The sequence below is a fragment of the Triturus cristatus genome, chromosome 6, assembly GCF_964204655.1.
Source record: "Triturus cristatus chromosome 6, aTriCri1.1, whole genome shotgun sequence".
In the NCBI taxonomy this organism is placed as follows: Eukaryota; Metazoa; Chordata; class Amphibia; order Caudata; family Salamandridae; genus Triturus; species Triturus cristatus.
The window spans coordinates 78,955,276-78,970,578 of record NC_140589.1 but is presented as its reverse complement, the minus strand read 5'-3'; the positions used below and the strand labels follow the sequence as shown (position 1 = coordinate 78,970,578).

The 15,303-nt window shown below is 49.2% G+C and overlaps 1 protein-coding gene across 3 annotated transcripts in view; it reads left to right on the top strand.

Moving 5' to 3' along the window:
- Nucleotides 1-15,303, top strand: part of LOC146813789 (cap-specific mRNA (nucleoside-2'-O-)-methyltransferase 1-like) — a 944,292-nt gene that overhangs the window by 876,053 nt on the left and 52,936 nt on the right. For all 3 annotated transcript variants that reach the window (XM_085610252.1, XM_085610251.1, XM_085610253.1), the window contains one exon: nt 2,781-2,889. In XM_085610252.1, the coding sequence (XP_085466378.1) occupies nt 2,781-2,889 (109 nt within the window). The remainder of the gene's footprint in view (nt 1-2,780; nt 2,890-15,303) is intronic.

The following is a 15,303-nucleotide window of genomic DNA, read 5'->3' as shown; positions in this document are numbered from 1 at the left end:
ACAGGATGTTCAGCGTCATTGCTGAGACTCGAACCCGGTTCCCCAGAGGTTGACCGCCCTAGCTGTTAAGCCAACTCCTCTCCTCGTGACTTTATTGGTCATTTGGAATTTCTTTCTGGTGAGAAACGTTTTGCTATGGTTGTAGTAGACGTTTCTTCTAGGTGGCTTGTTGTAGAATTCCTGAGGAACATTACCACCACTACACTCATTAACAAGTTTATGTTCAATTTTTATGAGAAGGTTTTCTGCACGTCTTGGTAACGGACAATGGTACCCAATTGACTTTCCATGTCATGCGGGGTTTACTCATGAATAATGGCATAAAGCACATGTTTACTTCTTTGTATAACCCTCAAGGAAACTGCATGGTTGAACGCATGAACAGGGTTGTCAAGAGTTCAAATGGCCATACAAGGGGGGCAAGATGTTCAGAAGTGTGTACAAGACATGGTAGGGGCTCACAACACAACCGTACATGGAGTCACCAATGAGGTGCCGTTTACAAAAATGATGGGAAGAATACCGAAAACTAAGTTAACACCTCAATGGATGCATGAGTGTGTTAGTAACTCTGTTGGTATTGAGCATTCTGGCAAGATTGCAGTTGGTGATTTGGTCAAAGTTAAGTTGGGCAGAAGGGAGCATGGTCCAAACAAGTTCTCCGACCCCATGATGGTGAATGAAGTGCACAAGTGGCATGATGTACTAGAGAATGGACAAAAATGGAACTTCAGGAGAACAGCTTTGTATAGGGAAAAAAAATGATGTTATGTGTAAATTCTGCTCACAAGCATCTCTCACAGGTCTTTGTTTAGAAGAGGGTGGTGGGTCTACCTGAGTTCAAAGACAACCACGGTAACGCCATGTCCCTGAGAGATTTAAAGATTTTGTTATGACTTAATTTGTTTTTTTCTTGGGTCATTATTTACGCCTTCTCTTGTTATTGCCTTTAGATTATTTTCCCTTGCTGCTGTTTTCCTTTTCCACTGTTTTCACACTCTGTTTTTTTCAGCATTGCATTCTAGCTTGTTTATTACTGTTTGATTTTGTTCTGTTATAACGAAAGGGGATATGTTGTAAAGTGTGCTTGTCCTCCTCGCGGCGTCTCTTGGGGATGTCGTAGTGTTTGTGGAATGTTCTCTTAGAGTTCCACGGAGGCACGGCATTCTTGGAGAGGCAGTTGATGTGGACAGCAGGCTTGGATCCCCGTCTTGACGAAGAGCGCTAATAAACTTAATGTACTACGATTTATCTGTTCGCCTCGTCCTTTTCATCTTCAACAGATACGCTAATGGTCTGAAGCACTATATGGCGAAATAATGCACAGCATGCGAGTCTAGGCGAGTTTTAAGCTGCTAATCCGTGGTTAAAGATGAATCAGGGTAGTTTATTGTCTCTTATATGAAGTTTTAATACAGTTAAAAGGGCAAATCATTTCAAAAGTAATTGTTGAAATAAGCAGGATTGCATTGTAAGACCTCTTGGGAAAATGTTGGAAAGTTTAACATTTTTGATAATTGCTTTTTGTTGGGATCTTAATTTTCACATATGACCCATTAACCTATACCTGAGCAATTTAGTAAACCCTTTTGGTATAACTGCAACGTTGGATCATCGTGCATTAGATTGTCTTCAACGTATTGACTATTTACATATAGGCAAGTAAGTGAGGCCTATCAGTAAAGACTATGATAAGAAGTTGGTGCCTATATTTAAGTATGAGGTCACAGTTGCCCTACTACCTGAAGGATGTTACCCTGCAGATAATTGAATCAAAATTCTTCTGTATCTTGTCTTAGCCGCCGGTCTCTTTACTAGTTGGTTCTGCTCTCCGTGAAATGTGCCTTTAGCTGTTGGAAACTCTCTTGTTAGATAAAAACTGAAATTATGTACTTGAGCTTTCTCATATAGAGGAAAGCATTTCTGTTCTACCATAAACATAATTCTAAAACTACCAAACTAAAGAGTTAGACATGGACACCAGGAACTTATTTCTAAATCAAAGACTCATGAAAAGAAGCATATGAATGACCATGTATGTTTTTTGTTTGTTATCCTCATAGAAGAGTTGCCATACATAAAATACTACTTTTGAACTAAACCTTACGCTATTTAAATAATAGATACTTGTCTATATATCTTTTTACTTGGCATTCTTGTAATTAACACTGGTGACAATACTTTTTGGCTAGAAATTAATACTTTATTGGAGGACTATAAATGGTTAGTGTCAAACTCTTCGTCATTAGCTGGCTGAAATTGATATGTCTTCAAGATCGCTGAGAATTTTTTATTTCCTCTTTCGAGATGTGTGAGTTGGGGTTCCAGGGTGATAATCTGTGTAAGTGTAGAGATCTGCCCCCAAATGTTTGATGGCCTGGTGGATGGAAATGAGTTATGGCTATGGCTGTGCATTGTTAATAAGTCACCATGTCTGTTTTTTACACATTCATGCAATTATTAGTTACTAAAAGCAGAATATGGTGACATTTTCATCCAAACTCTTACGTCCAATCCAGGATCTGAAAAACAGTTACCAAACCATGATGCAGCTTCTGCACACTTCCACAAACTCATACTTTCACATGTGGCTTGTTAGAACTGACAATGTTAGTGTATCAAGTTTCAAAACTTACACTGTTATAGTGAGTGTTGAACGGAATTCCCTGGACTACCTTTATGAAGCGCAAATTGCGAAAAACAATGCATGTTAACATTATTAAACTTGACATCTCAATCCACACTATTTTTCTCTCCTTTTTCTTTTTTCATTCTTCCAGATCCTTGGACGATGGCGTTTAGCAAAAGCCACAAAAAGAAATTTTTCTATAACATGAAAAATAAGGCGTCTACTTTCGAACTTCCTTTTGATTCAGTTGCACCATTTCAGTAAGCTAATGACCTTTATAAAGAGGATGCCAGGAAAACAGATTAAAATAAATACTATTGTTTGTTCAGCTTGTATGATATTGTACCATAATTGATATTAATTGAAATGCTTATCAATGTTCATTATTTCAGGCACTGGTTCATATTTGTGACTTATATTTCTGTTCTTAGTCAATATGCTGATACTGGCCATTAGTTTTTAATTGTACGGACTAAGTAGAGGGCTAGGAGAGTCTGAGTTTACAAGAACTGATACTCATTTGTCTTTATTTCTGCTAGAGACTCCTAAATACAGATTCCTCACCATAGACAATTCCCCAGGCGTCAGACTGGAACCGGAATATTTTGAGCAGTACCTCTGCACGCCGATTCTGCCGTCAAGAGTGACGTTGCAGTGCTTATATAGGCAACTTTTGTTCCATGCCAACAGCGCGGTACTGCTGCACGCCGGTAGGGGATGTTGTGCGGGAAGTGACGTCGTGTTGTCGATGTAGGCGCATCCCCGCACGCGGATATGAGTTTCATTTGTTCCCTTTTTGAGACGTTTTGCTGACCCTTTTTTGAGCTGTTGCTCCAAGTGTGCTTGGGACATGCCCACTTCCAAACCTACTGTTTTAAGCCTTGTGGGGAGTGTCACCAGCAGATGTCTGTCTCATATCCCCTCTTGGTCTGCCTCTAGCACCTAAGGTCGGGTCACCACACCAAGGACTGCCCCAAGTGCAAGGTGATGCACCCCAAGGCGATTCATGAGCGGGTGCTGAAACTCTAGGCTGCGCAGCAGAAGAAGGCTCCATGCAGTTATCTGTCCTGTTCTCAGTGCCGCTTACAGGGTCGTGCTTGAATTCATTCCCACAGAAGGTGCCATTGCGCTCCAAGATTACTTCTTCCAAGTCGGGTAAGTCGAAAGAAGCACAAGAAAAAGAAGTTGAAGCGTTATTCAATCTTGCTCGCCAAACAGTGTGCTTCTGGTCCCTGCTCCCGCACTCCATCTGCAAAGCCGGTGCCCGGACCTGCTCCACGCTACCCGGAGTGATGCCCGTACAGTTAAAGGAAATTGAAAGTACTGTGCATGGCATTTTCGGGCCACTGACACACTCTGGAGCGACCTTGGCCCCAAGGAGCAAAGAGGTGACCATGCTGGTTTACCATCGGCGGGTTCGCCCTCGACGCCAGGTGGGACCTCTGGATCCACCCTGACGCCAACATGGGTGCCTCGACCCACCCTGGCTCAATCCCTCCCAGGAACTTGCCGATCGTAATGTTTGACACCGATTCGATGTCGCTGCTGGTATCGTCTAGGTCACCCTATCCCGTGGACTTCCCAAAGAAGGTGATAAAAGGTGATTGGTCCCTTCAAGGACCCTGATGATGACAACTGGTATCAGAATCTGGGTGATGTTAGTGCCCTAGATACCTCTCCAGATTCTGGTATGGTTTCTCCTCTGGCCCAGGTTTCGGTGGAAGGCTCATCCCTTGCCAACGTGATGCACAAGGCAGCAGAGGTCCTTCATCTCCAGCTGTGGGTCATAAATATCAAGACTAACTTCTTGAGAGAGGTGCTTTAACCTGGGGCATGTTCATCTGAACCAGTGCTCCCCTTTAATGAAGTCTAACGTACGTTGTAGGAAGCTGGCTCTGTATATACTATACCAAAGTAAGATATAGTGTGCACAGAGTCCAGGGGATTCCCAGAGGTATAGCAGAGGCTAAATTAGATAATCACTAACAGCTCTATTTGTGGTAGTGTGGTCGAGCAGTCAGGCTTACCAGGAGGATGTGTTAAGCATTTACTGTATTTACTCGATCAAGGTTGATGGCACACACTCAGAGACATAATCCAGAACAATTAGGTAGGTATAAAAAAAGGTACACTTGTAGTTTATTTCTATAACCAAGCAGGACATGGTACAGGTAGGTTAATAAGTACTTACAAATACACAACTGTTCAAGGAAATGCAGTTGTTTGTGTAATTGTAACAGTTACAGGCGGATATCACTTTTCAGAATACTTGGCATTACAGAGTAAATGCTCTTTGATTACTTTCAGATTACATTACAATAGTGCTCACTTCTCGCCATACATTAGCAGTTCTACATAGAATACTTTCTAGACCCAAAATCTCATGCTATGAGTCCCTATGGAAGGAAAAATGGTTATCGAACTCGGAGGTTGAGGTTTCGGGGTTAGGACCAAGGTTCCCCAAGATCCAAGTGGACACTCTAGTTACACCACCAGCGGCACTGTAGCGGTCGGGTGCAGAGTGCAGGGGCCCAACGTTAGCCAATGGGCTAAGGGAGACCTTTGGTTGGGGTCTGCTGGCAAGCAGGCCACTTCAGTGTGGGAGCAAAGCTCCTAAGTTTGCGGTTGGCACTGCAGGGGCCAACGACCGACACAAGAACTGCACCGCCAGCAGCACCGAGGCGGCCGTTTGCAGGAGGTAAAGCAGATGTTGCTGTCCCTTGGCTTCTCAATGGAGACCGTCAGTTTCGGAATGTTGCACGCTCGGTTGGGAGGACTTCTTGGAGGTGACCCACGCCTGGGAAGGCTACTGGGGATCTGGGAGGGGGCTTGGACACTGTCGGTTGTGCCACCAAAGGCCGGGAAGGCGTCGAGGGCTGGGGTGTCTTAGGCGTCGGTTTCCTTAGGCTGCATTCAGTCGCAGTCGGCTGTACCGCTTTGATCAAGGGAGCGGTTGCCTTACCGTCTTTGGTCGGGGGGGACCCTGCAAGTAAAGGCTGCAGGTTTAGTTTTGAAGCTTGTGGGAGGTCAGGGGTCACAGGATTCCAACTTCGGATCGCCAGGGGGACCTCTTTGGATTATGGACCCACTCAATCTCGGGCCGTGGCACTGGGTGCAGAGTGGTGCAGAATCGCGGAGTCCGGACTCTGACAGTCTTTGGTTTGAGTAAATCCTGTGCTCATGGGAAACAGAGTCTGTTATTAGAGTGCAGTGCAGGTCCTCCGGGCTCTGGAGGTGTGCTGCTGTGGGACACACCGGTTTCTTTGCTGTAGGCAGGTCGTGGTTGGGACAGGCCGGTAGGGCTGGGGACAAGTCAGTTGGTGTCCTCAGTTTCTTCCTGGGTCAGTGTGGCTCTTGGGTACTCTTTTCCTCGAATCTGAGGAGGCAAGGTTTCAGGGTTGCCCTAAATAGAAAATTTAGGAGTGTTTAATTGGTTTGTAGGTTGGGACTAATGGGTCCCTTCCTTGGGGTGGGGACACCCCCTATTATGCTACCCTCCCGTGGGAGGGGGCATGATCATCTTCCTAATTGTTTGTTTTCCATCAGCTTCAAGATGGAGGGGACTGAGATGTGTGCTTCACCTTGCGTCCGTCAACTGAGGGATGGGATTGGTAATGGTGAGCACACTTCTCTTCCTAACTTGGATTTGCCACTGATTCTCCCGCCCAAGTGGGAGTCAGAAACCATTAGAGCGAGTTGCTGGGGCCAGCAAAAGGCAGGGACACCGTCCGAAGGCAGCTGGTCTTTTAAGCTTCCCCTTTCTTGGGCGCAGTCTATCCTGGGGGAGGAGGCATAACACATTTGCCAAGGATGGGCTTTGTTTCTGGACCCAGAGAGCGTAGGCCCTCTACCCAGGGGTCCAGAAACCTGTCTGGTGGTGGCAATGGTGGGCAGCCATTCAGTAACCACACCAGGTATGGTCGATTTTCAGGGGGCATCTCTAAGATGCCATCTGAGTGCATTTTACATTAAATCGCACACTGGCATCAGTGTGGGTATAATGTGCTGAGACGTTTGCTACCAAACTTCCCAGTGTTTAGTAAAGCCATTATGGACCAACTCCCAGACCATATATTCTTTATGGCTTTACTACGCTTACAATGTCTCTGAATAAACTTAGACGCTGTAGGAGTACACAGCTCATGCGTCTGTACCCTCACCTTAGGACTAGTGCACTCTGCTAGAGGGGTGAATTACCTAAGCCTTAGGCAGTGGATTGCAGGCATGGCACGCAGGGGTGCATACCATGTCAACCCTTCACTTTCTTCTGCACCAAAACATGCAGCCTGCTTGTGGCAGAGCGTGTGGATTAAGGCGCAGGGCCTCTAAGGGTGACACAATAGGTGCTGCAGTCTTCTGATGGATACATCTGCCAGTGGATTCCTCACCTTGTGAATATCCCCTGCGCCAGCAACATTCGGAAACTTTTGTAGCAGTCCATGCCGATGAGGTCGAAGACGACGTCACAGAGACACGACTCCGCTCGCGACTCCGCTGATGTCACCGGCTCCATAAGAGGACCTCATCGGCGTGATGATGTCAGTTCCCTTTTTTCCGCGCCGTCGACGCCAACGGATTTCGGGAATCGATGTTGGTAGCTTCACTGTTTCTTTGTGTTTTTTCTGGGTTTCTCTGTTTCTCTTTCGAAAAAGATGTCGACAAAGAAATCGGGCTTCAAGCCCTGTTGTGAATGTGGCAAATACATGTCGATCACAGATCCACATGACGACTGTGTGTGGTGTTTATCATCTGACCATGATGTGGATGGTTGTTCTTGCTGTCGCAAGATGAGCTCCAAGGCTCTAAAAGAAAGGGAGGCGAAACTCTTCATCGCTAGGATGAAAAAGGAAAAGAGAGGAAGAAGGAAGTCGAGGTCACGATCGAGGTCGGCGTCGAAGTCGACTTCTGGGCATGCTTCACGATCCAAGAAGCACAAGAAGAAGAGGAGGCATTCTTCTCGACATCACTCTGACACGAGTTCGGCGTTGAAGTCGCCAACTCGACGCCGAAAGGACTTTGTGTCTCCTTCACCCGTTCCGGATTCGCCTCCTGGTCCTTCTTCTCCAGTGGCTTCACTGGCTCCGGCTACATCTCCGGCTCCGGTTCCATCTCCGACGCCGGTTCCATCTCCGGCTCCGGTTTCATCTCCGGCTCCGTCTCCGGACCCGGTTGAGGAACTTCAAGTCCCAGGTGAGCCTACAACGCCGCTAATTCCACCGTCTGCGCCAGTTGGCCAGAGTCCTGTGATGCCTGACCTGTACCCTGCGTTCCCTGGACCAAGTCAGGACCCCTCGCATTATTTAAATGCTATGTACGGGGTATTTTCTAGAGCCATGTACACCACTGGTGCACCAGCGGGTCCGATGGGTCCAATGGGCTTCAATTTGGGGGTGCCGCAAGTCTAACTGCAGGCCCCTTTCATGCCATTTTTTCCGGCGACGCCGTCTTGGCATCTACCGGCGCCGAGGACGTCGACGCCGCTCCCGTCTTCACCGGCGCCGGCTCGACCTCGTTCGACGCCGGCTGCTGCTGCGGATCCACGTTCGACGCCGGCGCCGTCGAATTCGAACACGGCGCTGTCGACACCGCTTGTACGGATTCGATCCAGAAGGGAAGCTCAGAGAGTGATTGATGAGCGAAGGTACCTTCTGGAAGAAGCAGAAGAAGGAGAGCTGATGGAGTCTGACGAGGTGTTTGAGGAGCTTAAAGAGGCTAGTTGACTGGATTTGTCTCCTGAGTGGGAAATGACGTCACCTTCCGATGAACCCTCGAAGGATGTGGCTCCATATCATGCTGTCATCAGGAAGGCTGCAGAACTGTTAGATCTTCAGTTGCCAACTACTGAGTTCAAATCAAATATTCTGACTGAGGTGTTGCATTCTCCCACTACAGTTTCGGAGCCGTTGTTGCCTTTTAATGAGGCCATTATTGACCCTGTGTTGGAGGTGTTGCGTAAGCCTTTTTCTGCTCCCGCAGTCTCTAAGACAGTTGCTAGGAGGTATAGGGCGGCTCCAGGGGATCCTGAGTTCTTAACATCGCATCCATCGCCTGAGAGCCTGGTGGTTCAGGCGGCTTGTTCAGGAAAGTCTAAGGGTGCTTTTCCTCAGGTTCCAGGTGACAGAGAGGCTAAAAAGTTAGATCAATCGGCCAAAAAGGTATTTTCATCGGCCAGCATGGCACTTAAATCAACAAATGCCACTTGTCTCTTGGGATGCTATATTCATGCGCTCATGGACTCTGCGAAGAAATTGGCACCAAAGCTATCTGAGGAGGATAGGGTTGGCTTTAATGAGGTCTTGACTGATGCCCAGGTAGCAGCGCGTCAGGTGATACAGAGTGGGCTGGACACGGCGGATTCAGTGGCGAGAGTCATGGGGTCTTCTGTTGCCACCAGGAGGGGTGCGTGGCTGAAGTCTTCTGTGTTTTCCCCGGATGTACAGTCGACTCTGTTGGACTTGCCATTTGATGGATCTGGTTTATTTGGCAAAAAGGCAGATGCTGCCCTTGAACGTTTTAAGGAGAGCAAGGCTACGGCAAAGTCTTTGGGCCTTCAATCCCAGTCAAGGGGGTCATTTAAAAGATACAGAGGTTTCGGAAGGGCAACCTTTCGTTCCTACAGACAAACCCAACAGCAGCAAGGCTCTTTGTCTATAGGATATAGAGGTAGAATCAGGGGACGCTCACGTGGCCGTCAACTCTCCTCCTCTTCCTCTTCAGCCCCCCCTTCCACCGCAAAGCAGCCCTAGATCCGCCATTCTGGATCATGTTGGTCCTGTGGGGGGCCGGCTTACCCATTTTCTACAAGATTGGGAATCTGTTACTACAGACCTTTGGGTTCTAGATCTTGTAGAAAATGGGTATGTCCTTCCCTTTCGGGAATTCCCTCCAAATTACCCTCCTTGTCAAGGGGCTTGCTCAGAGAACCACCGTCTTCTCCTATAGGAGGAAGTCCTGAAGTTATTACACAAAAGTGCGATAGAGGTGGTTCCAGAGCAAGAGAGGGGTCAGGGATGCTACTCCCGGTATTTCCTGATTCCGAAGAAGACGGCAGATTGCGTCCGATATTGGACCTCAGAATCTTGAATCTTTTTCTAAAGCAAGAGAAGTTCAAGATGCTCACCCTTGCTCAGGTTCTTCAAGCGCTGAATCAGGAGGACTGGATGGTGTCGATCGACTTGCAGGATGCGTATTTCCACATCCCCATCCTGAAGTCGCACAGGAAGTATCTCCGGTTTACGGTAGGGTCGCAACATTATCAGTTTGCGGTCCTTCCGTTTGGTCTTACTACTGCACCCCGAGTCTTCACGAAGGTGATGGCAGTGGTGGCAGCCCACCTCAGAAGGTCGGGGGTCTCAGTTTTCCCCTATCTGGACGACTGGCTGATCAAAGCAGAGTGGTCAGAGAAGGTGCTGCATCATCTGCAGGATACAACTCAGCTGTTGTTCAAATTGGGTTTTTCGATAAATGTGCCCAAATCTCACCTAGTGCCCTCTCAGCGCAATCTGTTCATAGGTGCGGTACTGGACACTACTGTGTGTCGAGCATTCCCTCCTCCTCAAAGGATTCTCGACATACAGGAAATGATTCCTTTGTTTTACAATGGAGCGGTCGTTCCAGTTCTGAAGGTCCTTCGCCTGCTCGGTCTGTTTGCTTCCTGCACTCTGTTGGTCGACCATGCACGCTGGCACATGAGGGCCCTCCAGTGGTGCCTCCGCAGGCAGTGGTATCAGCACAAAGGAGATCTCAGGGAGTCTGTGAGGATCTCCAGAGAAGCTGCGGCGGATCTGCCTTGGTGGAGCATGGAGGGCAATCTGTCTCAAGGAAAGCCCTTTCATCTACCTCCATCGGTGGCCACAGTGATTACGGATGCATCCACTTTAGGGTGGGGTGCTCATCTGGGGGATATGGAGATCAAGGGTCTTTGGTCTCCAGAGGAAAGGTTGCTTCACATCAACCTTCTGGAATTGCGGGTGATTCGTTTGGCACTCAAGGCCTTCCTCCCTTCACTTCGCGGTCAGTCTGTTCAAGTCCTGACGGACAACACTACCGCGATGTGGTATGTCAACAAACAGGAAGGAGTGGGGTCTCTTTGTCTCTGCAGAGAGGCCCTGCGTCTATGGTCCTGGGCTCAGGATCATCAGATTTGTCTGATGGCAAATCATCTGGCTGGGGTGCTGAACGTACGTGCGGACAGTCTCAGTCGGCAGTTCTCCGCCGACCACGAGTGGAGGCTTCATCCGGAGGTGGTTCGTCACGTCTTTCGAAGGTGGGGAACTCCTCGGGTGGACCTGTTCGCCACTCACGAGAACGCTCACTGCCCGTTATTCTGCAGTCTCCAGTTTCCGATGCAGGGAGCGTTGGGGGACGCGTTTCAGTTGAGTTGGGGCTCACAACTCCTTTATGCGTTTCCTCCCATACCCTTGATTTCTCGGGTTCTGAGGAAGATTCGCCAAGACCGGGCCCAAGTCATATTGATTGCCCCGGATTGGCCAAGAAGGGTGTGGTACACAGATCTTCACCACCTCTCCTCATGCCCTCCGATCTGTCTCCCTCTGAGGGCAGACCTCCTCTCGCAGTCGGAGGGGCAGGTTCTACACCCCCACCTCCAGAGCTTACACCTTCGTGCCTGGAGATTGAACAGGGCAACCTGAACTCTTTTTCTCTTCCACCTGATGTGGTAGATGTAATTTTGTCTGCCAGACGTCATTCCACCAAATCTATCTATTCCTATAGGTGGTCTAAATTTGTTCTCTGGTGTGGAGAGAAGTCAATTGATCCTTTGAAGGCTCGTTTATCTGACATTCTGCAGTTTGCCCTTTCTCTTGCTCAGCAAGGCTTTGCTGTGGCCACTGTTAAGGGATACTTATCGGCTTTGTCTGCTTTCCTTTGCTTGCCGGATCAGCCGTCATTATTCAAATCACCTATTGTTCTTCGTTTTCTTAAGGACCTCACAAACAGGTTTCCTCCTACTCCCTTTATTGTGCCTCAATGGGACTTAAACCTTGTCTTGACTTATCTTGTGGGTTCTCCCTTCGAGCCCTTACACAAGTGTCCCTTGAGATTGTTGTCTTTTAAGACGGTTTTTCTCATTGCAATTACCTCGGCAAGGAGGGTAAGTGAGCTTCAAGCTCTAAGTTCAAAACCCCCGTTTTTGACCATTCATGCTGAAAGAATGGTACTCAGGACCAGGGCTGCATTTTTGCCTAAGGTGGTAACTCCCTTCCATCTGGGGCAGTCCATTACCCTTCCTACCTTCTATCCTCCCCCTCACCCTTCCAAGGAGGAGGAGAGACTTTACCGCTTGGACCCTAAGAGGGCTGTGAGCTTCTACCTTGACAGGACGAAAGACTTTCGAGTTGATGACCAGCTCTTCGGGGGCTTTGTTGGCTGCAGGAAAGGTCGAGCGGTGCACAAGCGCACCCTTTCCAGATGGATTGTCTTGTGCATCAAGATATGCTACTCTTTGGCTGGTAAGGAACCTCCAGAGGGTTTAAGAGCTCATTCCACTAGAGCTAAGTCTTCCACTTCTGCTTTGTCTAGGGGTGTTCCTGTGGAGGACATTTGTAGGGCGGCAACTTGGGCATCCCTCCACACCTTCGCAAAACATTATTGCTTAGACACCGAGGTGAGGAGGGACGGACACTTTGCTCGTTCCGTCCTTCAGGATTTTCTGGTATAGAAGGGTGGACACCCTCCTCCGGGAGTGGGGACTGCTGTGGGATTCTGATGGATACATCTGCCAGTGGATTCCTTACCTTGTGAATATGCCCTGCGCCAGCATTCCACTGAACTTTTTTCCCCAGCTCTCTACGCCGACGTGGACGTCATAATGCATCGGCTCCGCTCGCGACTCCGTATGACTTCACCGGAGCCATAAGAGAGCCACGTCGGTGTGATGACATCAGTTCCCTTTTTTCCGCGCCGTCGACGCGCAACGGTTTTCCAGCACTCTCCTGCTACTTTGTAGTCTTGTAGTGAGTTACTGTAGGTAAATTTGCCATATCTTCGACTAGGAAGTCAGGTTTCAAACCTTGTAGGGAATGTGGGGGCCACATGTCGATGACAGACCCCCATGAAGATTGTCTGTGGTGCCTTTCTTCTGACCACGACATAGAGGACTGTTCCAGCTGCAGGAGGATGAATCCCAAGGCCTTGAAGGAGAGAGAGGTGAAGCTCTTCATGGCCAAGGCTAAGAAGGAGAAGAGAGGTAGGAAGAAGGAGAGATCGAGGCCGGAGTAGTCGTCTTCGCATTCTTCGAAGTCGAAGAAACACCATAAGAAAAGAAAGCTTAGCTCTCGGCGCCGGTCTTCGAAGAGCAAGGCTTCGAGATCGACTTCGCCTCGACGTCGAAGTACGGATGTGTCTCCTTCTCCATCTCCTAGGAAGTCTCCAGAGAGATCACCTTCGCCGAAGCGGACTCCGGCGCGGTCCCCGGCGTAGTCCCCGGCACCAGTGGAGTCTTCTGCTTCTGAGGTTGAGCAAGAACAGGAAAAGGAGCCTTCTCCAGAGCCGGCTGATCCTGTGGCTCCTGTCAAGGACCTTTCGGCTCCTGTTCCAGGTACTCCTCAGCCGGATCCGGGATCAATCCCTTATCTGCAGTTCCCGACTCCGGGTGCGGATTCGACGCATTTTCTAAATGCTATGTATGGGATTTTTCAACGGGCTGCCTTCCCATCCGGCGCACCTTCTGGTCCCGTGGGTCCTATGGCATACACCTTGGGAGTGCCGCAGCATTATGCTCAAGCCCCGTTTATGCCCTTTCTGCCGATGGCGCCTTCGTGGCAGTTTCCGGCGCCGTCTGGGGATCCATCTCGGCTTTGATTGGATCGACCTTCTTCGGAGCCCTCCTCGACGCCGTTGCCGACTCCCTCGGCTCCGCGTCCGGCGCCACCGACTCTGACTCCTGCGCCGCCGACTCCGACACCTCCGACTCCACGTTCGGTTCCACCGACTCCGCGTACGGCGCCGCCGGCGCCGGTTCCTCGGATCCGCTCAAGGAGAGAGGTCCAGAGAGTCTTGGAAGAGGAGCGTTATAGGGAGGAAGTGGAGGAAGGTGAGGTGGATACATCTTCCGATGACTTTGAAGGGATTCAAGAGGGTAGTGGTCTGGATACAACTTCGGAGTGGGAACATTCTTCTACTAGATCCTCTCCACCACAGGAACTGGCTCCTCATCATCTAGTAATAAAGAAGGCCGCAGAGTTGCTGGACTTTCAGTTGCCCTCTGCTGAGTATAAACCAAACCTTCTGACGGAGGTGCTACATTCGCCTGCCTCGACCAGTGAACCCTTGTTGCCTATTAATGAGGCTATCTTGGAGCCAGTTATGGACGTCTGGCGTAAGCCACTTTCTTCGCCGGCAGTCTCCAGACAGGTGGCACGGAGATATAAGGTGGCTCCTGGGGATCCAAGTTTTCTATCTTCCCATGCTTCTCCAGAAAGTCTGGTGGTGCAGGCTGCATGCTCGAAGCATGCTTCAGAAGCTTTTCCTCAGACTCCTGCGGATAGGGAGTCAAAAAAGGCTGATCAGGAAGCTAAAAAGTCCTTTTCTTCAGGGAGCATGGCGCTTAAATCCACTAATGCCACCTGCTTACTAGGGCGCTACGTTCATGCTCTTATGGACTCAATGAAATCATTAGCCCCTAAGTTGCCAGAAGGGGATAAGGCGTCTTTTATGGAAGTGGTCACTGACACTCAGCCTGCTGCAAGGCAGGTAATTCCGTCGGGGCTTGATACGGCTGATTCCGTGGCAAGGATAATGGGGTCGTCGATAGCCACTAGGAGGCAAGCGTGGCTTCGTACCTCTGGCTTTTCTACGGATGTTCAGGCCACCTTGGTGGATTTGCCTTTTGACGGACCAAAACTTTTTGGCGAAAAGGCTGATTCCGCCTTGCAAAGATTTAAAGAGAGCAGGGTAACGGCGAAATCTTTAGGTTTGCAGGCTCCTGCTAAAGGATTTGGACTTAGGAAATTCAGAGGCTTTGGCAGATCTTCATTTCGCTCCTTCCGGCAGCCTCAGCAGCAGCAGCAACAGCAGCAGCAGAATCCCCTCTATAGGTCGTATAGAGGAAGACAAAGAGGACGGAGAGGTTCTGGCCGCAACCCATCTTCATCTTCTGCCTCTTCTGCTCCCAATGAAGCTTCAGGGAAGCAGCCCTAGATCCCCCATACTAGATCATGTAAGACCTGTGGGGGGTCGGGTGTGCCACTTTCTGCGAGGTTGGAAATCTGTTACAACCGCCCTATGTGTTTTGAACCTAGTGGAGACTGGGTACGCCCTTCCCTTCCGGGAGTTTCCTCCCCCTTACCCTCTTTGCCAGGGTTACTGCTCGGAAGACCATCTGCTTCTTCTGCAGAAGGAGGTTCTAGCTTTGCTTCAAAAAGGTGCGATAGAGGTGGTTCCAGAGCAGGAAAGGGGTCAGGGATGCTACTCCCGGTATTACCTGATTCCCAAGAAGGACGGCAGATTGCGTCCGATCCTGGACCTCAGAGTCTTGAATTTTTACCTGAAATTTCAGATGCTGACCCTTGCACAGGTTCTTCAAGCGTTGCAGCAAGGAGACTGGATGGTGTCGCTCGACTTGGAGGACGCGTACTTCCATGTCCCAATCCTGAAGTCGCACAGGAAGTATCTCCGTTTTACGATTGGGTCGCAACATTACCAGTTTGCGGTCC